General features: G+C 49.3%; 10 protein-coding genes and 1 non-coding gene; 5 read left to right on the forward strand and 6 right to left on the reverse strand.

Annotated features, from left to right (window-relative positions):
* Nucleotides 1–29: 29 nt before the first annotated feature.
* CNAG_12015 lies at nt 30–1,731 on the reverse strand. XR_001045302.1 has 1 exon: nt 30–1,731. It is a non-coding gene; the product is annotated as a hypothetical RNA (non-coding RNA).
* CNAG_00098 (palmitoyl-protein thioesterase) lies at nt 137–3,257 on the forward strand. The gene is made up of 6 exons (XM_012191137.1): nt 137–1,485; nt 1,549–2,088; nt 2,138–2,279; nt 2,331–2,402; nt 2,463–2,880; nt 2,941–3,257. The coding sequence occupies exons 2-6, from the start codon at nt 1,964–1,966 to the stop codon at nt 3,171–3,173; spliced, it is 990 nt and encodes a 329-aa protein (XP_012046527.1). The 5' UTR covers nt 137–1,485; nt 1,549–1,963; the 3' UTR covers nt 3,174–3,257.
* On the reverse strand, nt 3,209–6,320 carry CNAG_00099 (minichromosome maintenance protein 3). XM_012191138.1 has 6 exons: nt 6,045–6,320; nt 5,769–5,991; nt 4,620–5,713; nt 4,401–4,569; nt 4,033–4,334; nt 3,209–3,975 (listed from the first exon to the last, which is right to left on the reverse strand). Exons 1-6 carry the CDS (start codon nt 6,141–6,143, stop codon nt 3,292–3,294), a joined length of 2,571 nt encoding a protein of 856 aa, XP_012046528.1. The 5' UTR covers nt 6,144–6,320; the 3' UTR covers nt 3,209–3,291.
* A 29-nt stretch (nt 6,321–6,349) lies between these two features.
* CNAG_00100 (stress-induced-phosphoprotein 1) lies at nt 6,350–8,584 on the forward strand. XM_012191139.1 has 7 exons: nt 6,350–6,407; nt 6,458–6,637; nt 6,684–7,091; nt 7,140–7,449; nt 7,499–8,230; nt 8,278–8,339; nt 8,403–8,584. Exons 1-7 carry the CDS (start codon nt 6,399–6,401, stop codon nt 8,454–8,456), a joined length of 1,755 nt encoding a protein of 584 aa, XP_012046529.1. The 5' UTR covers nt 6,350–6,398; the 3' UTR covers nt 8,457–8,584.
* A 205-nt stretch (nt 8,585–8,789) lies between these two features.
* On the reverse strand, nt 8,790–10,072 carry CNAG_00101 (hypothetical protein). XM_012191140.1 has 4 exons: nt 9,902–10,072; nt 9,832–9,857; nt 9,645–9,779; nt 8,790–9,597 (listed from the first exon to the last, which is right to left on the reverse strand). Exons 1-4 carry the CDS (start codon nt 9,972–9,974, stop codon nt 9,028–9,030), a joined length of 804 nt encoding a protein of 267 aa, XP_012046530.1. The 5' UTR covers nt 9,975–10,072; the 3' UTR covers nt 8,790–9,027.
* A 147-nt stretch (nt 10,073–10,219) lies between these two features.
* Nucleotides 10,220–12,041, reverse strand: CNAG_07309 (mRNA surveillance protein pelota). XM_012191626.1 has 6 exons: nt 11,885–12,041; nt 11,763–11,828; nt 11,451–11,706; nt 11,242–11,361; nt 10,760–11,165; nt 10,220–10,686 (listed from the first exon to the last, which is right to left on the reverse strand). The coding sequence occupies exons 1-6, from the start codon at nt 11,921–11,923 to the stop codon at nt 10,326–10,328; spliced, it is 1,248 nt and encodes a 415-aa protein (XP_012047016.1). The 5' UTR covers nt 11,924–12,041; the 3' UTR covers nt 10,220–10,325.
* Nucleotides 12,042–12,119: 78 nt separating this feature from the next.
* On the forward strand, nt 12,120–13,281 carry CNAG_07310 (hypothetical protein). XM_012191627.1 has 4 exons: nt 12,120–12,288; nt 12,355–12,422; nt 12,551–12,735; nt 12,795–13,281. The coding sequence occupies exons 1-4, from the start codon at nt 12,156–12,158 to the stop codon at nt 13,099–13,101; spliced, it is 693 nt and encodes a 230-aa protein (XP_012047017.1). The 5' UTR covers nt 12,120–12,155; the 3' UTR covers nt 13,102–13,281.
* A 482-nt stretch (nt 13,282–13,763) lies between these two features.
* CNAG_00104 (elongation factor 3) lies at nt 13,764–17,787 on the forward strand. XM_012191141.1 has 5 exons: nt 13,764–14,617; nt 14,667–15,871; nt 15,928–16,941; nt 17,008–17,477; nt 17,544–17,787. The coding sequence occupies exons 1-5, from the start codon at nt 14,036–14,038 to the stop codon at nt 17,573–17,575; spliced, it is 3,303 nt and encodes a 1,100-aa protein (XP_012046531.1). The 5' UTR covers nt 13,764–14,035; the 3' UTR covers nt 17,576–17,787.
* Nucleotides 17,788–17,802: 15 nt separating this feature from the next.
* On the reverse strand, nt 17,803–19,273 carry CNAG_00105 (pyridoxal reductase; the record flags this gene model as incomplete). XM_012191142.1 has 8 exons in its annotated part: nt 17,803–17,915; nt 17,969–18,130; nt 18,190–18,359; nt 18,433–18,508; nt 18,561–18,762; nt 18,830–18,928; nt 19,075–19,158; nt 19,215–19,273. 8 exons carry the CDS (start codon nt 19,271–19,273, stop codon nt 17,907–17,909), a joined length of 861 nt encoding a protein of 286 aa, XP_012046532.1. The 3' UTR covers nt 17,803–17,906.
* A 594-nt stretch (nt 19,274–19,867) lies between these two features.
* Nucleotides 19,868–24,914, reverse strand: CNAG_00106 (two-component system sensor molecule). XM_012191143.1 has 12 exons: nt 23,745–24,914; nt 23,217–23,691; nt 23,112–23,163; nt 22,950–23,065; nt 22,706–22,893; nt 22,473–22,648; nt 21,978–22,418; nt 21,310–21,920; nt 20,909–21,251; nt 20,700–20,849; nt 20,536–20,641; nt 19,868–20,482 (listed from the first exon to the last, which is right to left on the reverse strand). The coding sequence occupies exons 1-12, from the start codon at nt 24,537–24,539 to the stop codon at nt 20,294–20,296; spliced, it is 3,642 nt and encodes a 1,213-aa protein (XP_012046533.1). The 5' UTR covers nt 24,540–24,914; the 3' UTR covers nt 19,868–20,293.
* A 592-nt stretch (nt 24,915–25,506) lies between these two features.
* Nucleotides 25,507–25,635, forward strand: part of CNAG_00107 (hypothetical protein) — a 2,062-nt gene continuing 1,933 nt past the window's right edge. Inside the window, exon 1 of the mRNA XM_012191144.1 lies at nt 25,507–25,635. This exon is cut by the window's right edge and continues 825 nt beyond it. Within this exon, the coding sequence (XP_012046534.1) occupies nt 25,586–25,635 (50 nt within the window). The 5' untranslated portion in view covers nt 25,507–25,585.

Here is a 25,635-nt window from a genome sequence, read left to right on the forward strand (position 1 = left end):
GTTCGATGTTGGAGCGGTGGTGGTACGTAGCGAATAAGAATTCGTCGTTAGCTTCCGTTGGCTAGAAAGACGGAGAGCATCATCCCATACGCTAATCGATGTAATTCTTCAATCGTATATAGTGACAAACTTGGAAGCAAACTCAAAGCTGTCGTACATTGGCACATCAAAGACTCTGTCTCGAAAATCCACTCTCTTTGTTCTTATCCAAACACGCAAATCTCTATACAGAGAGTTCCTTCCTTCTCTGTACAAGGAAGTAGTACTCAACAGTTCAAACGCGTCCGCATTCTATCATGACTTGATTGACGGATCACCGTAGACAGTCGCCTATATGATGGAGCCCTCAAAGAGTACTGTAGCACTCCCTCGGGTCCTGAGCGAAAGGTCGGCACTAGACGACGTAAAATCCGCTGTTTCCTCCGTCCAGCCGACAGGGGCATAGTGAAACACCAAGAAGCTGACATGGCTCTTTGCCCAAAGAAAGGCCCAGTTCGCTTTCTCAAGAGCGCCATCGAGCGAAAAATGGTCGCTCTCTCTCGAGTGCATTCACTTGCTATATCTGATGCGGACGTACTCTTGAGAACAAAGGAGGCTCGGGAAGCCGTCGCGGGCTGGTATACGTATCCTAAACACTCCGACACAGCCCAAGTTAGCCATATGCTTTGTTTGGGCAGTGTAAGTCGATGGCATTGGACAAGATTGCCTCATCTCTGTCCCGCTGGGATTCAGTCCTTTGACAGTTCTTTACCGGGCCAGTGCCAGGGGTACCAAGTTCGTTCTCATTATGCTATCGGTTCCCTGCTCATTCTAAAGGAATTATTCCACCTTGGACGTCGTCCATCTTGTCGAAAATGTCTCGGTCGTTGCAATGCTCTTCAACGCGGCACCGCGGAAATCCGTGTTCATACATAACATTAGTCTGAAATACTGTCCAACCATTTTCCGCCGGGACATCGTACACATCTTCCCACCCAAAGGACGATCGCCGAACTTCAAGCGAGATATTATCCACTTTCTGTCTCAGTGTGCTATACAAACGTCGCGCGAGGGAAACGTTCGAAAGCAGACGAGGAAAGTATTTCGGAATTGGACGAGGAAAGCTTGAGCGGTACATGCGTCAAGCGCGGCCTTGTCACTAGCTACGCGTCAATAGCTGATGACTGTCGTATTGTGTAGCGAAGCCAAAGCCCATGGGACTCTTGGGAGGATTGGAGTGATGTTCCCAAGTGGTCGTCCATAAGTCATTATCAACTAATTTGAACGGCATAGCGAGATTGAGGGCACGAGATTTCCCGAGAAGGTAAGCAAAAAAGCAAAGTGAATTGGAGTAATCGCGTCACTCTACTGTCACCCGCATCACCTTCTCCGTGTCCTTGTTGCGGGAAAAACAAATAAACTGAGCTCCGCGCTCTTCTGGAGACTCGTCTGCAATTTGATTCCACCAGTCATGGTGATTTGTCGTCACACCCATTAGCTTGCATGGTACGGTTGGGCTGTAGATGCGTCATCTTCGGTACATAGTGTTGATGTCCAATTTTGAAACAGGGACCTGAATAGCGAAATTTTTAACTGTTTTGATTTCGTGTTGCTCGATCTGACTGATAGAATAAGTTATGATCCTGGAGCATCTAGTCATTTTTGGATTGACAAATCGAGGTAAATGCCCGACGGGCACGAGGAAGAGAAATGAAGGATGGGAACACGATGAAACTGAAGAATGAAGTAAAATCAAGGTCAAGCTGAGATTCCGATCGATCAGTCATTGTCATGATGAGCGGTGGTGGTCCGTGCGTAATCGGCCTTTGCCGTCGCGTCAGGCCCGTCGGCCGTCGGAACGGTTGACTTCTTCGCGCTCGTAAGTCCTTCGTCATCGGGCAACTCATTCGTCGACAGAGCCTTATTGCAATCTCTGCAACTTATCTTTACTTTTATTATTGCTGGTCAGGAGAAGATCTGTTAGATGAGGGGCCTACGCTTCACTTTCACATTGGCCTTGTTCTTCCTCAACTGGACCCTCGCAGCCCCCGCTTCCGACCAGCTAGTCCTGTCTAACAGCAATGCCAAACCCAGGCCCCTTGTAATCTGGTGAGTCGACCGAGTTTGAGTCCATAAGGTGATATTAACCCCATCGAAGGCATGGCCTGGGAGATACAGCTCTCTCAACGGGTGTTGAAAACTTTATCAACATGGCTCAAACCATTCACCCGGGTATCTTTGTTCATTCGGTGCAGATTCCTGAAGATGGAAGACCTGATGATGAACGTAAGGCTGGATTTGTAAGTTAAGATTTAGAAATCTGAAAGAAGGGAGCTGAAGGATATGATCAGTGGGGAAATGCTGGTGAGCAAGGCGAAGAAGGATGCAAGCAGATCAGACGGATACCAGAACTTGCAGAAGGCGTAAGTCAATGGACCTGAAGGCTGTTTGATATGATTGAATCTCACTTCGGTACATATCAGTTTGATGGAATTGGATTTTCACAAGGCGGCCTCTTCTTGAGACATTATATCCAGTACTGTAACGGTCCTCCGGTCCATAATCTTATCACTTTCGGAACGCCCCACTATGGCATCTCTGCTCTCATCCCTTGCCCCACTCCCCCCACCCTATCATGTTTGCTTGCAGCCAGGGCGGCTCGTGCTGGTATATATAGGCCCTGGGCTCAAGAACACTTGGTGCAGGCCGCTTACTTTAGGGATACAGAACGGTTGGATGAGTTTTATGAAGTAAATGAATTTCTAAGGGATCTCAACGGGGAACGACCGTTTGCAGAGCGCGAGAGCATCGAAGAAATCAACCGACGAAAAGGCAAGAGAGGAGAAGGAAAAGGTCTAAAGGGGCTGGGTAACCTTGTAGCTATTATTTTCGATGACGATAGTGAGTTTCGTATCTGGGCATTATCTGAAAAGTTTGCTGATCTCCTTTCGCACAACATAGGGACGGTCTCCCCTGCCCAGTCTTCCCACTTTGCAAGCTACGCACCCAATAATAAGAGTGAAATTATCCCTCTTCATGAACAACCTCTCTACAAGGAAGATTGGATCGGGCTCAAAGATCTAGACGAAAAAGGTGGTTTGCGACTAGAACATTGTCCTGGAGAACATATGGACCTTGGCGGAAAAAGGGGATGTGGTGAGAGTATGGTTAGGAAATGGGTTGGTTGGGTCTGAGTGTTCCGACATGGAGCATAATTCCTGATCGCTTTGACAAAGCCGAATGATTAATGCATCTTAACAAAAGATAAACAACAAATACCTAAAACCAATTGAACACGGGTCCAAAAGACCACTAAATTTTATAGATCGTTTGATCCTCTCCAAACATGACTTCACTCTTCTCGTCCATTCGTACCAAGGCCTGCTTCATCTCTCCCGCACTGAAAACTTCTCCCTCGGCCATACCTTCGTTAATCTTGGGCATTAACTCAACAAATTCAATGGCACCGTTGTCGTCAAGACTTTCTTCAAAGACGTGTGATAATTTTGAACGGAAGAGATCGAGTCGTTCGTTGGTAAGTTCGACAGCAACTTCGGGCGCCGTGGGTGGTGAAGGAGGGGCTTCTTGCAAAGCAAGTGATTCCTCGGCTTCTCGCATCTCGAAATCTTCGTCGTCCTCTGGCACAGGACCTGGTGCTTGTCTCTCCACCCGTTTGTTCTTTTCTCTCGCTCGTTCTCTCTGAGACTCTGTTACATCAACATCCCTATTCATTGACATTCTCTCCACACCCGCCTGTAATTCCTCTTGCTCTTCTTCATCTTCATCAGAATCAACCTCCACAGACTGGCCAGCGTGATTAATTTTCCGACGCTTTCGGCGCTCGGGGCGGACAACTTCTTTGAAGAGAGCGAATCGGAGGATTTCTTCGGCAGCCATGGCGTCGCGCTCGTCAACCCGGGTGGAGAGACGGGCTTTGGCGTGGGCGGTGGAGAGACGAATGAGGGTTTCAAGGGTACGCGCGGTAAGAGGGGAAGTCTATAGACATTTTATTCAGTCATACGACTTGAAAAGAAAGTGAGATCGATAACGTACACGTTTTTGGTTCGCTGCCATATCGTCATTACGCAAAGAGCTGTAAACATTGACGATCCAATCGGCGGCACCCTTGGTCAAAACGGGATGAATCCTGCTCTTCGCATACTGGATATATTTCTTCACAAAGGCGATACTCAAAACCTCTTTCTTCTTGTTGGCACCTCGACCGGAAGTGGTCGTCACACCAGAGTGGAGAAGAGGGTTGAACTTCTCAAAGACGGGGGTTTCGGAAGTACGTGACTCAACAGCGTCGCCGCCGACATCGAGGTTTTGTTCGAGGTTTTCAATGGGAGGCGCACCTATGGGGTGAAAAAATATCAGCCTTTCGAGCCTCACCACTTAGAAGCAATACAGGGCAGACTAACCTTCCTCCGCACCAGGCTGAATGTATCGGTGCATCCTCAAAACGTGTTCAGAAATCATACGATCTCGTTGTTCGTCGGTGTCATCGGTTACAACAAAGAGCAAATCGAAACGGGAGAGCAAAGAGTCCGGAAGAGCAATGTTCCTATGAGGATCCTTGTGCACATCGTACTAAATAGCCATCAGTATGCGCTTATACATAATGATTGGCAAAAGCTTACTTGACCATAGATAGGATTAGCGGCGGCAACGACACTGCATCGTGCATTCAACGAAGTGTGGATACCAGCCTTTGCAATGGTAACCGTCTGCTGTTCCATTACTTCGTGAATGGCGACTCGATCAACCTCGGACATCTTGTCAAACTCATCGATACAGACCACACCACGATCAGCAAGGACCATTGCACCAGCTTCGAGTCGACGTTCACCCGTGTCCTTGTCAGTGGTAACAGCAGCAGTGAGACCGACACCGGAACTCCCTCGACCGGTGGTGGCGATAGCAAGGGGGGCGGTGTTGAGGACGAATCGGAGCATTTGGGATTTGGCAGTCGAGGGGTCACCAACCATGAGAATGTTGATGTCACCTCGAATATGACCACCGTTGTCAAGATTCTTCTCTTCACCACCGAGGAGTAAAAGCAATACAGCTTTCTTGATATAGTCGTGACCGAAGATTGACGGCGCGAGCGATTGTGAAAGGAGCTGGAAGACATTCTTTCGTCGAGCTTGAGTGTTAATGTTTCGAATATCAGTATCGGTCAACGGGGTTTGGGCAATACCGCCTCCTTGTTTGGAGGAGAGAAGGATGATGTTGTTGGCAATAACGGAGGTTATGAAACCTCTGGCACCAGCTCCACCACCAGAGCTCTTGTACACACCGACAAGTTGGATCCGATCACCAGGCTTACAGCAGTCGACCAAATCGTCCGCAAGGACAACTTCAATGCTTCTAGGCAGCTGACCAGCAGGTGCACGCTCAGGCATTTCCTGTATACCAATTGTCTGGTAATCCCTAAAAGTGGAAAGTCCGTATTCCATAAGCAAGGGGTGGCCAGCACCGTCGTCCTTGGGAATCACAGTGGTTGTGCCGGTAAGGCTGGCTGAAGGGGCAATGATGGTAGAATCGTTGTATGTTCTAGCGTGGAACTTTTGGGTTCGTGGTGACCAGTGCACGGACCGGAGCATCTTTGGTCGCACAAGAGAACATCGGGTAACGATACCCTCCAAGCTAACCATTTTGCCGATCTGATGACTTTTAAGTGTTCTGGGGTTGCAATGTTGTTGACCGAAAGAACCAATCAATCCGACGTAGACTGCTTGAATTTCAGCTACTTATACATATGAGATGGTGAAGTCTACTATACTCACATTGCTTGTCCTCAATCTTATGCTTTGTGGGATTGTGTAAACTCTGGACGAGCTGCATTAACGCCGCATCCAGTGCTGGCACGTACTCCATGGGCTGCAGCAACAATCCGTCGGCATATGAACGCTCGTAAGAGCGAATATGGTTGATGTCAACGATCAATCGGACCTGTTCATCGTCCAGCATACGCTTGATAGATTCGCGATAGTTGTACGCTGCTTGGGTCTAGTTGAGGTCTTAGCGTCTTGCTATTTTGCAAATGGCAAAAAGGCACTCACCTCATCGTCCAGGAATTCTACGAATTGTCGTGTCCTGTCAGCGACAAGGTCATCGTTGAAGACGGGCAGATTCCCCTGGGACAGTTGCTGGTCTGCCATGGTGAGAGTACGTGGGATGAAAGAGGAGATGGATGGATGATGGGGAAGTGAGTTTGGGTGTTACTCATTATAAACGCGTCGAACAAGAAGATTTCAGGGACGCGACGCGTAAATGTGACGTGTTATTTCTCTGGAGGCCGGCGGTGGTGGTGGAGGTTGCGTTTCTCGAGACTTCGATGATGGAATGTTCACAGATAAATATATGTCCCGTCTTCTCTTTCTTCTTCTTTCTCAATAGATATCAGTATACCCACCATGTCAGACGTACGTGTCCTCGGGATACATGGTGTTAAATCGTCGCTGATGCCTCTCAGGCCGTCGCTCTCAAAGCCGAAGCCAACAAGGCCTTTGCCGCCAAAGACTACACCACTGCCGCCAAGCTCTACTCTGATGCCATCGCTCTCGACCCTTCAAACCACGTCCTCTACTCCAACAGGTCTGCCACCAAGGCCGGCCTGAAGGACTATGAAGGCGCCCTGGAAGATGCCGAGAAGGTAAGATGTGTCTTCGTCCGTCGGTGCAAGGCTGACCAGCGAGCAGACTATTGAGCTCGATCCCTCCTTCTCCAAGGGTTATGCCCGTAAGGGTGCTGCTCTTCACGGTCTCCGTAGATTCCCTGACGCAGTCATGGCTTACGAGTCCGGTCTCCAGGCCGAGCCCAACAACGCTGCCTGTGTCAAGGGTCTCTCCGAAGTCAAGCGGGCCATGGATACCGACTCGTCCTCTCCCTTTGCCCCTGGGGGCGACATGGGCCTTGGCAAGATCTTCAGTGATCCCGGCATGATCGCCAAGCTCGAGAACCACCCCAAGACGAGTGCTTTCATGAAAGATGCTACCTTCCGAGCGAACATGCTTCAGTTGCAGGCAGGCGGTGGCAGGAATATGTCCACTCTGATGGGAGACCCCAGGACTCTGACTGCCTTGGGTGTTTTGATGGGCATTGACATTGTACGTACATGCCGAAATGAATAGGATATTAAAGCTAACGTTGAATAGGATGCCATGGAGCGGCCTGAAGGCTCCAATGAGTACCCCCCCTCTTCCTCTTCCGCTCCTGAACCCACTCCTGCTCCTCGCCCCAAAGCCGAGGAGCCCAAAAAGCAGGCTGAACCTGCCACTGAGCCTGAGGCCGAACCAATGGAAGTTGAAGAAGATGAGGGAGCCAAAGCTAGGAAGGAGGCGGAGGAGCTCAAGGCGCAGGGTAACACTTCTTACAAGGCTCGCAAGTTTGACGAAGCCATCGAGTTTTACACCAAGGCTTGGGACCTCTATCCTAAGGATGTGACTTTCCTTACCAACTTGTCTGGTGCGTTATTTTCACAATAATTACGGAGCGCGACTGATACACCTCAAAGCTGTCTACTTCGAGCAGGGCGAGTACCAGAAATGTATCGAGACCTGTGAAAAGGCCGTTGAGGAAGGCCGTGATCTCCGTGCCGACTACAAGGTCTTTGCCAAGGCCTACGGACGTATCGGTAGCTCCTATTCCAAGCTGGGCGACCTTGCACAGGCCATCAAATTCTTCCAAAAGTCTCTCACTGAGCACCGTACCCCTGATATCCTCACCAAGTTGAGAGAAGCGGAGAAGGCCAAGGCCGAGGCTGACAGGCAGGCTTATATTGACCCCGAGAAGGCTGAAAAGGCGAGGGAGGAGGGTAACGAGGCGTTCAAGAAGGGAGACTTTGCCGGTGCGCAAAAGCACTACTCTGAGGCTATCAAACGACTTCCCACCGACCCTCGAGCGTACAATAACCGAGCTGCTTGTTACACCAAGCTCCTCGCTTTGCCCGAAGCCCTCAAGGACGCCGAGACAGCCATTTCCATCGACCCTACTTTCATCAAGGCTTATATCCGGAAGGCTCTCGTGCAGGAGGGTATGAAGGAGTACACTGCTGCTTTGGAAACTTTGCAGAAGGCCACCGAGGCGGATGTGGAGAAGAAACACACTAGGGAGTTGGAGACTAACATGATGAAGGTTATGAACGAGATTCAGCAGCAGAGGAGTAGCGAGACTGAGGAAGAGACTTACGCGAGGGCTATGAGGGATCCCGAGGTCGCGGAGATCATGAACGATCCCATCATGAGGCGTAAGTCTGATTGGCTTGGCGACGAACGTGACCTAATTATTTCGTAGAAATCCTTGCAGATGCCCAACAGAACCCTAGAGCGCTCAACGACCATATGAAGAACCCTATGGTACGTTATTGCTATTGTTATTATTCTTACCTTTGCATTCATGCTGACAACTGCGATAACCAGATCGCTCAGAAAATTCAAAAGCTCATCAACGCCGGTATCATCCGAACCCGATAGAGCGGCGGATGATTGGCGTCGAGTAGGGTAACGAAAATTGATTTGCGCAGAAGAAATGTTTGTTGGTTCATCTACAATAGTTTTCTTTCTTTTTAATGGTCATGCATGTTCCCGATTTATGATTAATGATGATGTCTGTTCCATTTGTTCGTCATAACAACTTGGATTTTTCGACTGGATTGAGACAGATCTCTGTTCCACATGGCATGTCCCCGGCAGCTTCGCTCCAATAACAGCGAGAATGTCAAACGTCCGTTTATTTTCTTATTCGATCTGAAAACAATGAGCACAGGAGGCCTAGGTAGTTGGACAATATGTGAAATGCAAGCACAATCCTGGTGGATATTTGAGGGCAACGACTGCCAGCCACTGCTTTATTTTATAATAGGCAGCGTGCTGAATACTTATGCCGGTGAGCGTCCTCGTCGGTACCTTTCAAAAAGTTTTCTTGAGATACACTCAATTTAGTAAAATCAATCCGCCTTGGAGTATCAAGTATCCTCTGCTGCTGACTGCAGAGGCTCGATCTCAACCGTGCCGGGCAGTTAAACTAAAAGATAACATCATGCACTTATTCCCATGAAAAATCCTCATCATCCGCTTCCGTCCTCTTTCCCTTGCCCTTCTTGCTAGGTCCATCCCGAGCAGCCTGCTCCGCACGTCTCAACTCAATATCGTCCTCACTCTCTCCAGGAATCCTCGGCGATGAACCGCCCTGGCTAGGGTCAGGGTGGGCAAGCTTTGTTGCCTTCCCCCGGAAGGTAAGAGGAAGGGTGTGATACGTTGATGAAGCGAGATGGGCAGCGTAAGAGTAGAGAACGAGGATAAAATAGATCTTGAGTATCCAGCCGGCCACGAGCGTCCACACGGCAAAGCCTCTTTCCCGCTCCCAAATTTCTCCAGCAAGGGCCGTTCTCAACTCATCGGTGCCCTGCCCACCTTCACCTGTAGGCTCGTTGATCTCTCCTCGACTGAGAGCGAGGTTAATTAGATCTTGCTGAGCTTGAGAGTTGATAGTTCGTCGACCGTCATGGGGGACAGTGTACCAGTAATGGAGATAAAATATGTAATGAAAGAGGGATACGATGAGGTGGTCGAGAGCATAGAGGTGAGAAAGAAGAAGGGTAGGGGCAGAGCTTTCCTGTTCAATGTTAGCTTTAGGGTACTATCGTATGAGAGACGATGTACTGATTTGACGACCCGTAGACCCCACAAGAAGGCGAATAATGTGCCGACAGAATACGCATAGTATGATAGCTGCGCAAATGAGCCTCCAACGAATATGGTTATGAGACCATACAGTCCAGCGACCTTGTTGATCAGCTACATCAGAAGTTAATAGTCGTTCTGTCCTGAGCGATGCAATAGGCCTCACGCCGAAAAGAAGTATGATCTCAGCTCCTACATCACGTCAGCTCCACCTTGAAACAGGTCGAAAGTCTTACCAAGCTTGATATCTAACAGTCCAAGAAACGAGGTGAAGATTGCAGCCCTCTGAGGGCTAAAGTTGATTCTCATGTTTTTTTTGCTTATCGTTGTTTATAAGAGTGACGCGACCTGAACAAAGAGTTGACAGCGAAGTCGCGGAATCAAATATCGAAGCGTTTGCAGCGCAGTTATTTATTAGGGGCTCTCACGGTTGCAGTGACATTCGAATCTTGACCAGCTTATTATTGCGTGTATATGCTTCACCATCCAACTGTCCGCCGTTTCGCTTTCTTACTAAACCTTATTCAGGTTGTTTAAAATGGGCTGTATAAATTGAACAAGTGGTATGCAAATGCCAAGCATGACATTATAATTCCATTAAGAGATTATGCACTTTCCTCCGTCTACCTCATCTAAAGTACCTCATCTAAGGTCCAGCATCTAACTCTCTTCCGCCAGCTCCTTTTCAGCCTTTTCCCTCTCAATTCTTTCCTTCTCCTCCCTTTCCTCCATCTCCACCACCTCAACATCCAATGGGTACGTCAAAATTGCCGCTATACCAGTCAACATATTCAACTGTTGGCCAGATTCATGCATCGACGAGAAAATGAGCACTTCGCCGCCTACGGCCCGGACAGATTCAACCATTTTCACATAATGTGTTCGGGTGGCGGGGTCGGATGATCGGAAGAGATCATCAGAGATGAGGAGGGTACCAACCGCTCCGCGCTCGACAGCGAGAGCGACGTGTTCTGGCCCGTACCATGCTCGTAATTCATCCGTTGCTAGCATCTTGTGGAATCTGTGACGTTCCCACATCATCAGCAAAAAAAGAGATTTTTTTCACCGACACGCAAGGAAAAGAAAGAACTCACTTATCCAGTCCAAGACCTTCCCTGGCAAATTTAGCACCAGCCAACATTTTTGATACTTCCGGCGCTTTCAGAGCCTCTACCAACCCATGTACATGGCTCGTCGTCGAATGCACCTTTATCCACTTTGACCGACTCGCTAATAACGGTTTATTTGACTGCAATGTCGCTTGCTGGAAAATGTACTCGTACAGCGCGTCTTTCGTAAATCCAGGAGAAGCAATGACGATTGCCTTGAGTGTCTGGAAAGGAATAAGGCGGAGGATAGCTTGGTAAACTGTAGAAAAGAAATTTTCGACAGCCTTGTCGTGCCCGGATGTTCCGCCTTTGCGTTTGCGCGGGACGGGCATGTCTATTCGTTGCCGAATGACGGTCATGTGTTCTGACAAGAGACAAAGAGCTGCAGTGCCTGTATACAGGTATATGATATCAGTCCCCCATAGCTACAAGGATTTTAGAGGTGGTGGATTAGGCTAAGGACGTACCTTCGCCGCAGACAATAGCGCCAACTTCCGCTCCTCTGCCTTCTTGAGTGCTTTCCTGTATACGCTCAAGGGCTACAGAGTCCCATCCAGTCTCCTTTGTCAACCTAAAATCTCTGTTCGCTAATTCCTCGGAAATGGCGTGTCAGCCGTCTCTTCTTCCCCATACTTCTCTTGATTCTTTCTAATTAGACCGACCAAGAAAAACTTACCTTCAAGATCTAAAGTATGATACGCCCCCATCTTCACAAACTCATTCTCCTCCACCACTTTCCCCGAGATCTGTAGACTCGCTGTCGGCTCCTTCTTCTCCCCCTGCCCATTCCCTTGACTACTCGATGCGGCCGGCGAGAATGTCGTTTTTGTCACTTCAAGAGTCAAGTTGGTGCGGACGCGGTAAGAGTCGGAGGAACCTGTTGAAGAGACCGTTTGGACTCTGCGGACTGCCATGGCGCGGACGCGGTCACCCTGTATCGCATGGAATTATCAGATGTGTACAGATTTTGATACATGAGAGGAATTACCTCGGAAATGAGATTGTACACATGCCACATATCCTCGTCATCTTCCGGCCTGAGGGTGACATAACCCTGTACATTTGTCAGCTCTGCTTATCACTTCCAGCGGGCATGTCCAGTGCACTTACCGAACCATCCTTCTCTATATACTTGTTGATGAGCTTCATTGTCGGTATAAATGTTACTAGAAGTGATATAGATGTAGTTTACGAAATCTCTGGCCGTGATTTGTGAAAATGAATGGGGCGTAAAAAGGCAACGATGTCATAGCCGTAATCTGAATGGGTGGAGGTCACGTGACTTTCTCCGCACCTTCGCTTTTTCCGTCATTACCAGCCAACGAAGTCTCCAGCATCTCTACAACAAAGGAAGACATCTTACAGAGAAATCATAAGCACAATGCCCATTTCCACCACACCCACTCCTGCTTCTGGTTCCTCCTCAAACTCATCATTCATCAGCAAATGGCTTCCCTCAAACCCTTTCGAACTCCCCGAGACAAGAGAACTCATCGCCCAGAAGGTAGCTATGGGTCAGTCCAGTCCTTCGTCTGTGCTCGTTCGTTTTGGTGTAATGGTCCTGACGCTTCATGTGGTAGGTGAAATTACTGATCATGATGTCGCTGTCATGGAAAAAGGCTATAGATGGATGATTTACACTCCCCCCGTACGTTTATGCCCGCTATATAGTACAAACCACCACATGTTTTTACTGACACGACCTCTCTTTCTCCGTCGTTGCTGTTTGGAATATTTGGAAATGAAATGAATGGCAAAAACAAAAATTAAAAACAGGCCACAGCAATCTCATTCTCATTCCTCATTTGGCAACTTATGAAGAAGCAATATCCTCGTCCAAGGATGATCACTCGTCTCTTCTGGGGTGGGCTTTCCGCCGGAGCGGGGGGGTTGCTAGGCTTTGGCGCGGCAGGTGTGGCGGCTGCAATGGAAGTAGAGGATAAGGTGGAAGATGTGGAGCGGTAAGCTCCTTTCCATACGGAAGTAGAAGGCTAACCGCTAATTATTGGGGAATGATCAGAAAATCCCGTGTTTTCGAAGAAATCACTGAGCACTCTCGCGCTCTCCAAGAATCGCGACTCGCCCTTTCTCGTCCTGTCCCTCCCCCAGCTGTCACCTCCCCTTCTCTCACACCTGCGATGAGACAAGCTGCCAACCGGGGTGATTCGCGGTTACCGAGAGATTTCGAGTTCCCTAATGAGACGGAGGAGGAGAGGAAGGAGAGGGAGAGGAGGATGCTGGAGGGACTGAAGCTTGGGAAGGAAAAGGTGGAAGAGGAGACAAAAGGGACTTTGGGATGGGTGAAAGGTTTGTTCGGGCCCAAATAAGGGGGCGATGAGTGGTTGTGGTGGGAATGCACGGATGAACGACATCTGGTATAATGAAATCAAAGGATAGGCTTCGCTTGTTATATAATGATTGCATCTGCTGGCATTGGAGTTGTTGACGTGAGTTGGAGCAACTAAATGCATCTCATTCCGAGTTGACTTTTGCCGATTGGTTGTGATTTGAGCACCACCGCACGTCTTCCTCGGTTTCCTTGCAACCCCGCCTAACCGTAGTCCAATCGACCAAGCTCGTGCGTGCTTAACTTTTCGATGACTTAGTTAGAGCAGCTGTCGGGCACTGCATACCATGTACAATTAACCTACATGTTATAAACGATTCTACAGCGCCGCCCATACCTGATGCATCCTCTTTGAAGACAGAGCGCATGTCGTCCACCGTGTGTTTTCGTCGAGGTGTCATTGGTGGCGAGGACATCCGTTCGCTTATCTTATCTGTATGCTGTGCGCTGTGGCTCCTCGTAGAATTCTCGATGTGCATATACTGGGTGGATGTAACAATGCATAGCCAGAGCAGGCAACGGATACAGAGCAGGCAACGGATACAGGCCTGCTGCATGCATACATAGTTTGCCTTCCCGCAACCCGCTGTTGTGTATGGGCGTTTCCGGCGGAAAGCCACGTGCCCCATAGTGAAAAATTATTTTGTATCCTTTCTTTTTTTTTGTTTGAGCGGCGGCGATTATTTTCTGTTTCTCTTCCAAGTTCTCATCTAATCCTTTCTTCTTCCCACTCTCCATCTTCCTTCCTCCTCCGCCTCTGTCTCCTGTCCCCAGCAATCTCCCAAAAGACCATCCACAGGTCCTGCTCACCACTCATACAGAAAACCATAAAAAAAAAACTTCGTTAGCCACATCGGCCAGTTCCGCAAATCTTCACTCTCCCCATCTACTATTCTTATCTCTAAACCCATACAATGTCTCCCGTCGTAGCTCCTTCCACCGCTCTCCCACCTTCCACCCACCTTGAGAAACTCACCGCACTCGCCAATGCTCCTTCCAACGTCGAAGCCAAGTCTATCGCCGACGGTATCGCCCTAGACCTCAAAAAGGCCCCGCGCACTCTTGACGCTCTCCAGGATGCTCGTATCGTCGATGTCGTCCTTGCCTGGGCTTCCTCCAAATCTGGATACGAGCGTGAGTCTGCTGTTGTCCTTGTGGAGCGTGTTTGTCGTTCTCTCGGATCTGGGATCGAAGGTGTTTTCCTTCCTTTAATCCCTGCGATCTTGAACCTTGCGATGGACAAGGGCCAACCTGTGAGGAGCGCTGTGAACAGTGCAATGACGAGTTTGATCAAGGCTACCGCCCCTGAGGGTGCGCGAAAGGTATTTGAGGTGCTTACCAGGGTTTTGGAGGAAACCAAGGGTTGGAGAACCAAGATTGCAGCCTTGAAGGCGATGGAGGGGCTCGTCAAGCCTGGTGCGGAAGATTATGTTGCCAACGAGTTGGGTACTGTCATCCCTGTTGTTGAGCATGCCATGCACGACACCAAGGCCGAGGTCAGTAATGTATCATTATATATACAGACATTCGCTTATGCCCATTCAGGTGTCCACCGCCGCTCAAAAAGCCGCCACCACCCTTTGTGGTATCCTTCCAAACGCTGATGTGCTCAAGCACGTTAACCTCCTCGTTTCCGCCATGGCTTCCCCTGCCGCTGTTCCCTCTACCATCAAGGGTCTTTCCTCCACCACTTTCGTCGCCGAAGTCAACGGCCCCACCCTTGCTGTCATGGTTCCGCTTTTGACCCGTGCCCTCAAGGAGCGTTCCACCGACACTCAACGAATGACCTGTGTCGTCATCGGTAACCTTGTCAAGCTCGTCCGAGACCCTACCGTCGCCGCCCGATACCTTGGTCCACTCTTTGGCGGTGTCCAGCAAATTGCCACCGGTGCCGCCTTCCCCGAGATCCGAGCCTTTGCTCAGACCGCCCTCGACATTCTTATCGGAGCTGGTGCCTCTGCCAGTGCCACTCCCTTGCCCCCTCGAGACGTTACCCTTGCTGTCACCGAAGCCCTTACCGTCATGGCTCCTCATCTCCAAATCCCCGGCTTCCCCGCTCACCCATCCATCCCCCTTTCGGCCTCTCTTCCCAACAGCCCTGTTATTGCCCATGCTGTCGAGTACCAAGCCAACGTCGTCGCCGACCTTGTCGACCTTCGTCGATGGGACGCTTACATCTGGGAAGGCAAGGCTCTTGGTTCATTCATGAAGCTCCTCCAAGGTGCCGAAGAAGGTGCTAAAGCCACCGCTGAGATCCGCAAGGCATTCATGGACATTGACAAGGCCAAGTATTCTCCTCCCGAGGAGGATGACGGATCCGAGGGTCAATTGTTGTGTGACATCCAATTCTCCCTTGCTTATGGCGGTTTGCTTTTGCTCAACCACACCAACTTGAAGTTGAGGCGAGGAAGGAGGTACGGTATCTGTGCGGCCAACGGTGCTGGCAAGTCCACATTGATGAAGGCTATCCGTGACGGTAAAGTCGAGGGTTTCCCTCCCCAGGAAGAGCTTAGGACGATTATGGTCGAGCATGCCCTTCAGGGCGAGGATACGTCCATGGCCATCCTCGACTTCATCGCCGCCGACCCCAAGCTTACGCACAAGACCAGGGCGGAGATGGCTGCCATGCTGTTGTCCCTCGGTTTCTCAGACGAGAAGCAGCAAGACCCCGTGGCATCTCTTTCCGGTGGTTGGAAGATGAAGTTGGAATTGGCCAAGGCTATGTTGATCGGTGCCGACATTCTTTTGCTGTAAGTTTGGTCTGTCTATCGATCTAAAATCCGATTATACTGACTTTGCGACTCAGCGACGAACCTACTAACCACTTGGACGTCCAGACCGTCGCTTGGCTTGAGGAATACGTCTGCAGCTTGCACGACATCACCTGTATGATCGTCTCACACGACTCTGGTTTCCTCGACAACGTCTGTACCGACATTATCCACTACGAAAGCAAGAAGCTCGTGTACTACCCCGGTAATCTCTCCAAGTTTGTCGAAAAGGTCCCATCTGCCAAGTCCTACTACACTCTTGCCGCTACTTCTATCAAGTTCACCTTCCCTCCTCCCGGTAACCTCGTCGGTGTCCGATCCAACACACGAGCCATCCTCAAACTTACCAACTGTACATTCACCTATCCCGGTGCCCCCAGACCTTCTATCAAGAATGCCTCTTGCTCCCTCTCCCTTTCTTCCCGAGTCGGTATCGTCGGACCCAACGGTGCCGGTAAATCTACCCTCATCAAGCTCCTCACCGGTGAGACTGTCCCTCAAGAAGGTTCAGTGCACAAGCACCCCGCTCTTCGTGTAGGTTATGTCGCTCAGCATGCGTTCCACCATATCAACCAGCACTTGGACAAGACTGCTGTGCAGTACATTCAGTGGCGATACCAGGACGGTCACGATAGGGAGATGATGGAGAAGGCTACCCGTGTTTTGACTGACGAGGACAAGGAAATGATGGAGCGCCCTATTGAAGGGAAGAATGGCGAATTGAGGAAGATTGAATACATCCTCGGTCGACAAAAGCTCAAAAAGTCTTTCCAGTACGAAGTCAAGTTCAGGGGTTACGACCACAGGTACAACGCCTGGATCGGGCGAGATGTTTTGATCGAAAAGGGTTTCCAGAAGCTTATCACCCAATTCGATGACTTGGAGTCTTCTAGAGAAGGTGCGGGTATGAGGGATACTGGTGCAAATGCTGTCAGGGAGGTTTTGGAGGCTGTGGGTTTGGATGGTGATATCGCGCAGTACAACGAGATGTCTGGGTTGTCCGGTGGACAAAAGGTCAAGGTCGTCATTGCCGCTTCCATGTTTAATCGGTAAGTCTATCTGTATACTTTCGCCTTCTTAATTCAATTCAAACTAATCTTCGGCCTTGCTTCTAGACCTCAATGTCTCTTCCTCGACGAACCTACCAACTTCTTGGACCGAGAAGCCCTCGGTGGTCTCGCTGTCGCTATCAAAGAATGGGGAGGTGCCGTCTGCATCATCTCGCACTCTACCGAATTCGTCACTGCCCTCTGTCCCGAAATCTGGCACGTTGACGCCGGTGTGCTTACGCACCAAGGTAAAGTCGCCCTCGTCGAAGACGCCTTTGACGACCCCTCCCGACCCGGATCCCGAGTGGCTAGCAAGACTGGTACGCCCAGGACTGTGCCCGGTACCCCCGGTACGGTTACGGGCACGGCTACTCCAGCCGAGAGTGTGGGAACGGATGGAACGGTGGATGACGTCGCCGATGGTTTGGCCAAGTTGATGGAGAAGAAGAAAAAGAAGAAGAAGATGACCAGGAATGAGTTGAAAGCTCAGGAGGAGAGGAGGAGATTGAGAAAGTTGAACTGGCTTACTTATGGTGGTAAGTTTTTCACCCCTTCCCATATTTGTAAACTGTGTGTAGTAAACTGACTTGTCTTGTGTTTAGGTGAGCGTGAGCCCGACACGGATGACGAGTAAGGATAGTAGAGTCTCAAAGAGGTGTCAAGTTGTAAAACTTTTCTCAAGACAATAGAATAGATGCGATCGTGTCTGTGCCCGTTTTACAGTCTTCATTTTCCGAAATCGGTTTTCCTTAACTTATCTTTCTTCTTTGTTTTTTGGTTGTGTAATTATACCTTAATGGAGTGGTCTCGTATCTCCTTTGATTATGAAACATCTGTTTATGCGTGCGAATAACGGATACGTTGGTCTACTGATTCTTCATTCGCTGACTGCTGCAAGCTGTTCTACGAAAGGGACCAACAAAATATTCGACACTAGGAGCAAGTGTCGTTACTAGGTAAGTCGCTCATTTCATCTGCTCCACCACTTAGCTTACTCGTTCGCAATGTATAAGATTTAAAACCTTACCAGATCTTTTTGGAACATCTCGGGGTAACGAGCACCTTGAACCTCGAAAGCCGAAGCCAGCTTGTTAAGAGCCTCGAGTTCTTCATTGTTCAGCTTGACGTCTATGGCAGAGGAGTTCTCTCGAACACGATCTACCTTGGATGACCCGGGGATAGGAATCGCCTGCAGTGATAACATTTAGCTAACGTAGCCAAAACCATCTCTCTAAGTCGCAAACTTACAAACTCTGATTGAGCAAGAATCCAAGCCAACGACAATTGCCCAGCAGTTACACCCTTTTTCTTCGCAATTTCCTCAACTTGATCCACCAACTTTTGGTTATCACAGAACGCTTGTCCTTGGAACCTAGGAAGCATGGTTCTGAAGTCACCAGCAGGGATATCCTCGGGGACTTGTATCTACGTGTGAGTTGGCCGCGCCCGAGGGGGGAATAAGCCAAAATCGGGACAGAGTGGGCGGTACACCAGGCGACAGAGTCGCGAATCGAGGGTTCGTATGAGATAAGGAGACTCCGATCTCGTTGATGGCGATAGGACAGATCTAGTAGACCTAGTCAGCTAAATAGAACAAGCAAGTTAAGGTCAACAATTACCTTGTGAGCTTTCTCGAGAGAAGCACTCGACATCTCACTGACACCGATAGCTTTGACGGCCCCCTCCTTTATGAGTTGAGCCATGTTAGTGAAGATGGTCTCCACGGCAGTGTGACCCAGCCGAGCGAGGGAATATACGTCCAATTCCTTGTCGCCCAGAATGGCCTTCACTTGTTCGATTTCATTTCGGAAGAATTCGATGCTATAAAAGGTCAGTTTTGATCGATGTCACAGCATTCATAGGATAATGAAAGAGGGTTGAAACTTACTCATCTCCCTTGGCAGGAGACTGCGACTTTACATCCACTCCACCTTTCACGATCGGGACAATTTTGGAAATATACTGGGGGTACTTGTCGAAAAAGGCTCTGATGAGCTTAAGGTTGGCCGTGGAATCGGTGGGAGGTCCATAGAAGGCGGCAGTAGATCAGCAATTGGCACCAGAGTCTACAGCCGCCCTGCCAACTGTGTCAATATCCTTCTTTCAATTTTTTTCTACAAGACAGAGATTTACTTCATGGCGGCAAAAGCATCTTCTTGGGAGAAGGGCACAGGATTGATGCGAAGACCCCAGGCGGAAAGGCCCATGAGACCATAACTGTTGATACCACCGTCATGAGCAAGTACACAATACAGAGCCAGACAGCAATTTACCCTAGTCGACCGACAGTCTTACCAGCAACAAGGATAGTAGGAGAGGTAGTAGCAGTCATTGTGCCAAAGCGTGTAAGTGTAGCCTGAATGTGATGATAGTGATCGTCGTTCTGGGGTCTGCGATTGAACGGCTCTTTGCACATTCGTTGCCTAGAACGAAGACGTTAAATACCTCGCAGCAGTTCAAGCAGGCCGAGGCAAAGGCTGGCCGAAGCTGTGGTCTCTCATGCTTGGGTTAATTCGGCTTTGAAAACGATCCTAGCCATGCTTTACACTGTGACGGTACAGTTGCGACCTCGGCGATGACATTAGATAAAGGGGATAGATCGGCTACCCGATGTGCACACAGAATCGGGGGAAGCCAGGAGTAACCGCCGGGCACCGGCCTCGTCGTCTTCGTTCTTCTTCTGCCGTCCGTCCTCAGCGGCCGAGGGATAGCTCAGCTCGACGGCAAGTTACTTCGTCAAGATGGAAGAGATGGTTGGTGAATTGTCGGCTCGGTGATAAGAACAAAAAAGACTACCGGCCGGCAGAATTATTTTTATTCTCAGATTAGTACACAGACTTTTGTACTCTACGTCGAATAGCCTGCGTAATTATTACTCTTCAAGCTCAAGACTCTCTCCGTAGTTAAAAAGTCACGAAGCACTACTACGGTATGTACGGTATGTAAATGCATCATATTGTATGTATCCCAGATGGGAAATGCTGCAATAAATCCCTAATGTTTAATGAAAATTGTACCTAATAACACATATGTGCAAACCCAAGATTCTAGTGAAACAGCTCTGGCAGAGCAGATAAGGGGTATAAGATCAAGAATAATCCACTTCAATGCGATCGATATATTGTAGGGGTGACAAGTCAGTTAAAGATTGACTCGCGTAATGAAGTCGAGGAGGGTATATATTCGATAGGGAAGCCGAATCTAGTGAAACAGTTGAACAGGCATAGCCGTCACAAGTTGAACCGATGGGAGTAATAAACAGTGGATGAAAAGCGATACCGCTACACTTGGGTGTCTTGTGTTTTGAATCTTTTCTTTCTCTCGTTCTATTTCTTCTTGGTCGTTAGGTGATCTAAGACATCCTCGGGAGAGGATCCCTCATATGCACAGGGCTCATGGGGGATTCGTCGGCGTAGTCCATATATCTTGGTTGTGTTTCCCCCGCAACTCGGCGACGGGCATCACGAATCATTTCGATGAGATGTTTTTGGTGAATAGGTTTGGTAAGGATAGTATCCGCCCCCGCAGCCATATACTCGTCCTATCAAGACGATCAACGTGGGCGCTACTGACAGTAGAACATCGACGACCTACCTGATCCTCGCGCAAAGCGTTACCCGTGCATCCGACGATGTAGATTGGGCAATTCATCTCTCGGACAGCTCTGGCCACTTCCACACCTGACATAAGAGGCATTTGACTGATTCATTGTCATTAGCATCTACGTTTTGGAACGCGACGAGAACGATGATACTCACTTGTCTAAAAAGACGATATCAAACTTGACTGCGCCCTCTTTATTCTCAAACATGTCTTTGATCATTTCCGCAGCGATTTTACCATTTTCGGCTGTAGTGACATAATGTCCCAAACGAGTCAACATTCGCGACATGAGCATACGTGTGAGTCTACATAATGTCATTAGCTTAGTTATTCTTGAATTAGCAACATAATCGAAAAATCTCACTTGTCATCGTCCACCACCAAACTCGATAATGGCATCTCCGCAGGCGGGTCCTCCTTCGTCTCAGGCTGCCCTGACTTTCCACCAATCTTCAACCTGATCTCCGCTGCCTGACCGATCCCCATACCGAGCCCCATCCCAGTCGCAGCACGCTCACTCTCAAGCTTTTCCACAGCCGCTGCTGCTTTACCCATTTCTTCGCTCCATTCGGAACTGCGTCGCTCGCGAAGGGTCGTATAGCTAATAGGCGAGAAGGGGTCAATGAATGGTTCTTGCGTCGTTGAGTGTGAGGAGAAGGAAGGTGACTGAGGGATGCCACCTGCCGTGATGACTTCCTCTGCGGACACTGCAATGATCCATCAGCTTCCCTGTCTATTATGGAATGGATTATGGCAAGGACATACGTCTTGGTTCGGCAGGTAAAAGAGGCATTGTACTATCTGTCGTCCCGATCGCAGGACGTTCAGAGTTGGCGCTTGTTTGACTGGGTCCCTTCTCCATAGTCGGGCTCATCATTGTCGCACCAGACATGATGCGCACCATCGTACCAGGCCTCTTTGGCGGTCCCTTTTCGTCATCCGCACCAATCCCTTCTCCGGCCGATGCATTAGGGTCCATCATACCCTGGTTAGGACTGTGTGGGATTCCAGTGTTTAAGCTCAAAGGAGCAAAGGTTGAGTTCGACGAGGAGGGTAAAGGCATAGCCAATCCAAAGCCCGACTTTCCACCACTCCCACTCGCCACGGGAAGGGAAACTCCAGGGACGCCGCCACCCATACCGATACCCCCCATCCTATCACCTTTGCTACTTCCAGGCCTCGCCTTGGGCAGAGGAGGTAAAGAGTATGGCAACTCGAACCAGAACATACTTCCCTTGCCGAATTCACTCTCCACACCCAATCGACCACCGGAGAGCTTGACGATTTGTCGGACGAGGGCAAGACCGAGGCCAGAGCCTTTACCACCCTGTCGACGACCGATTTCAGTTTGGACATAGGGTGAAAAGAGGTCGCCACTGATTGGGTATCAAGTCAGTAAAAGTTCATAATGGTCCAAATAAAGCAGCACATACTCAATAACATCCGTCTTTTTCAAGCCCACACCCGTGTCATGTATCTCCACCCTGATCACGGCCTTTTGCACCTTCTTCTTTTCTTCTTCCTTCTCCTTATCCCTCCCCGACTCCTTACTCATCCTCTTTTGCTCCATAGTCACTGACCCCTTCTCCAGATCCATGAGAGTATGCGCATGCGTCCCTCTGCCCGAATCAGGACGGGATCGCGGATGAGAAGGGAGTGAGTGGGAGTTTGCAGGGAATGAACGGATAGGCGTTCCGGCACGTGCCTTTTCACTTTCTTCAATCTCCTGCTGCCGTTGCAGGTTGATGGCTGCTTGACGCAAAGGATCGTCCGGCTCAGTCGCAGGAGTGGGTTCTAAACGAGGATAGAGAAGCTTGGTCACAATTCGGACGGAACCTTGATCAGTGAATTTGATACTGTTCGATACAAGGTTACTGTATGGTGTGTCAGCCAACTGTACAATTGTTTGACAAATGAGCGTAACGTACCTAGCCACTTGTCTGAGACGCATCTCATCACCCACGAAGATCCCGCCGATTTTGTCAATATCTGAATCCAATTCTACGTCGAGAGATATACCAGCCATCTGAGCCTGGGTGCGATGTGAAAGTGCAACCAGCTGGATGGATTTGTGAAAATCAAACGGTTTCCTCGCTTGAGCAAACTGTGCTCTTCTCGTCAGCTCAATTTATCCACGGACGACGCAACAGCAACAACTGACCTTTCCGCTTTCCATTCTGTTGAAGCTCAAAACATCATTCAAAACCTTTTCCATCATCGACAAACTGCTAATCAAGCCATCGACCATTTCAGCCTGATCTTGCTGGACGTTTTCAAAGACCCTTTCGCCTTGAAGATTTTGGACGGCCAAGAGAGCGGTGTTGAGCGGAACCCGCACTTCGTGAAAGACTAAACGGTGAAGACGAGTTGGCACGTGTGTGAATGGGAAAAAGGGATGAACGTACTGTAAGAGACAAATCGTTTTTTGGAATCGGCAGCTCGACGTTCCATAACCTGAGCAGATTGTGTTGCTCGGTACTGGATTTTGAGCTGTTGTCGAAGAGCAAACATTTGCCGGTCACTATTTCCTGTCAGTTTCTCGATATCTATATCAAACTAATAGATACCTTCTTTCCTTGAGGAAACTCGCTCCAATGAGGAAAGCGTGGAACAATGCAACTACTCTCGTCAGTTACCATACCATTTCTGTCCCAAAGAGGGAGAAGACCCACAAAAGACAATATTCCTGTAAAACAGCGTTGGCGAATTCGCCTGAGTCATCGTCAAAGCACCCGTCAAAATGATCCAAATCGACGCTCCAGCCACCGCCATCCCCCTGTCTTCCTTCATGGTCAAAAGCCCCAAAGTCGGTTGACCGAAGGCGAAACCTAACAGATTTAGGAAATTCCTCGATCCACATTGATTGTTATTGGTGAAGAAACCGCAGAGGTGCATCTCTACGATAAGAATGTAGGCGAATACCCAGCAAGCGCAGAATATGATAGGCTGCCATATCCGTGGATGACGACGAGGCCAGTCAAGAATGATAAGAGGAAGGACGGGGAGAGTGAAAAGGCCGCCAATACCGAGGTATGCAATCCAGTCGAAGTTTGTGAAGGGCGTGGGCAAAAGGCCAACGGTGAGGGCGTAGTTGATAATGAAAAACAAAGCAGAAGCAAGAGCACCTTGTTTTTGAGTGAACCAAAGCTTTGAGAGGGGTTAGTTGTCTAAGCAGTTTTTAAAATAGAATGTGTACGGACCTCCTTCTGGAAAGAATGCTCTTTAATGGGTTCAGGATAACTCGAATCCAAGAAATGCTTGACATTGGGCCAAAGTCTGTCAGTGACCCATTCTACCACCGCATTCTTCTGTATCCACTGTGCAGCTGCACTACTCCTTCTCTGTGTCGTACTCGCTCCATCACTCCTCTGTCCTCTTGTCCCTTCTTCATCTTCATCGTCTCCAATATCGCCATCTCCAGGAGTGCCATTCGTCCCAGGTGTCCGACCTGAGCCATAGCCTGAATCACTCTTAGGAACTGCAGGCGTAAAGTGTTCGAAATTGTTGTCGACGACAATCCTCGACACAGGCTCGCTCGGCTTGGCCGACATATCATCGTCGTCACCATACCTCGAGTTACTATTCGCCTGACTTCCGCGCAATCTCTGTCTCAATCCACCCCTTGAACCACTGTTTTTCGTGTCTGAAACACCTTTTCGTTTGTGCCTACTATCTGTGCCAGCCTTGGGATTCAACAGCTCCAATGGCAAATGTCGTACCGCCGACCCATCTTCATAGTACATATTATCCGTCGTGTTCCTCAAGGACGAACCCAGAGCGGATTCAGATGTTGTGGACGGATGCGAGGGAGGAGTAAGGTGGGACACAAGTGAACGCCACACCGATGAGAGGCGAGAAGGAGCGAAACGTGCTCTGGATTTGGAGTTGGCCTTGGTGTTTGCCTTTATTTGATCGGTAGTGGCGTGGCTCTGCATGGCAGACGCAAGCGGCGTGGCAGGCGAGAGAGCAGCATTGCCAACATCTTCTGTCGGCATGTTGGGCAATTGGTGCAAGATTTGAGGAGAGTGTTTTGTTTACTGTATGGAAAATTGGATACCTCGCTGCAAATTTTTCACCTGCTTCGAAGGACAGGGAAGACAAGAGGAAAATGACCACGAGCCGCAAGCCGGAACCGCAGGAAGCGCCTGTGTACTGTAGACTGGCTGGGCTGCTAGTTGCGATACAGGAGGGTTCGCTGAGAGAGATGTTGTGAGTGATGTTGTGAGTGATGTTGTGAGTGTTGTTATGAGTCTAATATGGAATGATCCGCATGGTCTTGCGCAGACGTGGCGAAGGGCGAGTACGAGATAAAGAGAAACGAAGAAACGGCGCTGGACCAAGAAAAGACGAATACGGGCGAGGCGGCGAAAAGCAAATGGGCAGACAGATGCTAATTAAGGGTTATTACCCCAACTCCTAACCTTGTAACAAGCACAGAGTGCCTTAAAAAAACAAGGTTTGCGGGTAATTACGGAATTTGAGGCTATCAAAAATTTCCGTCCCTATTAATAAATAAGGTACGCCTTATAATTCCAGGCCTCGTCAAAAATTGATTCCAGCGCAGAAAGGCTCTGCGGAATGCAATAGGCTTTTCCGGCCTTTTTTCCGTGCTTTTTTTGTGCCATGAGGTGTAATGTAAGACCATGGACAATGGCTGGGCAAATGGACATGCATAGTCAGCGCATGTGCAGTCCACAAGTTGGCATGCCGAGATAGGTGGTGCTAATGCCAGTGCATTCTGTGCATTGATGCCATGGTTGCCAGCCAATCTCGTGTACGAGCCGGCTCCTATAATTTACTAACACCGAAGGCGGCGGATGTTTCAGCGAGGGTCGGAAAAAACGGTCGCGACTTCCATCATCGTCGCCGAATGAGCTTCCACCGACGTCATAGAAAGATCCCGTGGCTGCAGGCACCCTTCTCTCGCCCATCGAACATGAATATTATTCGTATGGCTATAATAAGCATCGCTGCATGTCTCTTCGGGATAAGCTGCCTCAGCTCAAGATCTTCCAGATCTCCTCTTCTCTGGCCGTCGGACATGCGCTTCCCCCCTCTTCTCTGCCTCAGGACATCCCCCTCCACCCTTCG

The sequence above is a fragment of the Cryptococcus neoformans genome, chromosome 1, assembly GCF_000149245.1.
Source record: "Cryptococcus neoformans var. grubii H99 chromosome 1, complete sequence".
Taxonomy (NCBI): domain Eukaryota; kingdom Fungi; phylum Basidiomycota; class Tremellomycetes; order Tremellales; family Cryptococcaceae; genus Cryptococcus; species Cryptococcus neoformans.

Bases quoted from the DNA above. Each gene is read 5' to 3' on its own strand.
- CNAG_00098 (XM_012191137.1), top strand. From the start codon at position 1,964: ATGAGGGGCCTACGCTTCACTTTCACATTGGCCTTGTTCTTCCTCAAC. The intron at 2,089-2,137 runs GTGAGTCGACCG...ACCCCATCGAAG, and splicing joins CCCAGGCCCCTTGTAATCTG to GCATGGCCTGGGAGATACAG. The intron at 2,881-2,940 runs GTGAGTTTCGTA...CGCACAACATAG, and splicing joins TATTATTTTCGATGACGATA to GGACGGTCTCCCCTGCCCAG.
- CNAG_00099 (XM_012191138.1), bottom strand. From the start codon at position 6,143: ATGGCAGACCAGCAACTGTCCCAGGGGAATCTGCCCGTCTTCAACGAT. The intron at 5,714-5,768 runs GTGAGTATAGTA...AAATTCAAGCAG, and splicing joins TAAGATTGAGGACAAGCAAT to TCTACGTCGGATTGATTGGT. The intron at 3,976-4,032 runs GTACGTTATCGA...AAATGTCTATAG, and splicing joins TGGCAGCGAACCAAAAACGT to ACTTCCCCTCTTACCGCGCG.
- CNAG_00100 (XM_012191139.1), top strand. The intron at 7,092-7,139 runs GTACGTACATGC...AACGTTGAATAG, and splicing joins TTTTGATGGGCATTGACATT to GATGCCATGGAGCGGCCTGA. The intron at 8,340-8,402 runs GTACGTTATTGC...TGCGATAACCAG, and splicing joins ACCATATGAAGAACCCTATG to ATCGCTCAGAAAATTCAAAA.
- CNAG_00101 (XM_012191140.1), bottom strand. From the start codon at position 9,974: ATGAGAATCAACTTTAGCCCTCAGAGGGCTGCAATCTTCACCTCGTTT. The intron at 9,780-9,831 runs GTGAGGCCTATT...CTTCTGATGTAG, and splicing joins AGATCATACTTCTTTTCGGC to CTGATCAACAAGGTCGCTGG. The intron at 9,598-9,644 runs GTACATCGTCTC...AACATTGAACAG, and splicing joins GTCTACGGGTCGTCAAATCA to GAAAGCTCTGCCCCTACCCT.
- CNAG_07309 (XM_012191626.1), bottom strand. From the start codon at position 11,923: ATGAAGCTCATCAACAAGTATATAGAGAAGGATGGTTCG. The intron at 11,166-11,241 runs GTACGTCCTTAG...ACCTGTATACAG, and splicing joins CGCTATTGTCTGCGGCGAAG to GCACTGCAGCTCTTTGTCTC. The intron at 10,687-10,759 runs GTGAGTTCTTTC...GGAACGTCACAG, and splicing joins GAAGGTCTTGGACTGGATAA to ATTCCACAAGATGCTAGCAA.
- CNAG_07310 (XM_012191627.1), top strand. From the start codon at position 12,156: ATGCCCATTTCCACCACACCCACTCCTGCTTCTGGTTCCTCCTCAAAC. The intron at 12,423-12,550 runs GTACGTTTATGC...AATTAAAAACAG, and splicing joins GGATGATTTACACTCCCCCC to GCCACAGCAATCTCATTCTC. The intron at 12,736-12,794 runs GTAAGCTCCTTT...GGGAATGATCAG, and splicing joins AAGGTGGAAGATGTGGAGCG to AAAATCCCGTGTTTTCGAAG.
- CNAG_00104 (XM_012191141.1), top strand. From the start codon at position 14,036: ATGTCTCCCGTCGTAGCTCCTTCCACCGCTCTCCCACCTTCCACCCAC. The intron at 15,872-15,927 runs GTAAGTTTGGTC...TTTGCGACTCAG, and splicing joins GGTGCCGACATTCTTTTGCT to CGACGAACCTACTAACCACT. The intron at 17,478-17,543 runs GTAAGTTTTTCA...TCTTGTGTTTAG, and splicing joins GAACTGGCTTACTTATGGTG to GTGAGCGTGAGCCCGACACG.
- CNAG_00106 (XM_012191143.1), bottom strand. From the start codon at position 24,539: ATGCCGACAGAAGATGTTGGCAATGCTGCTCTCTCGCCTGCCACGCCG. The intron at 23,066-23,111 runs GTATCTATTAGT...GACAGGAAATAG, and splicing joins AGTTTCCTCAAGGAAAGAAG to TGACCGGCAAATGTTTGCTC. The intron at 20,850-20,908 runs GTGAGATTTTTC...GACATTATGTAG, and splicing joins TTGGTGGTGGACGATGACAA to ACTCACACGTATGCTCATGT.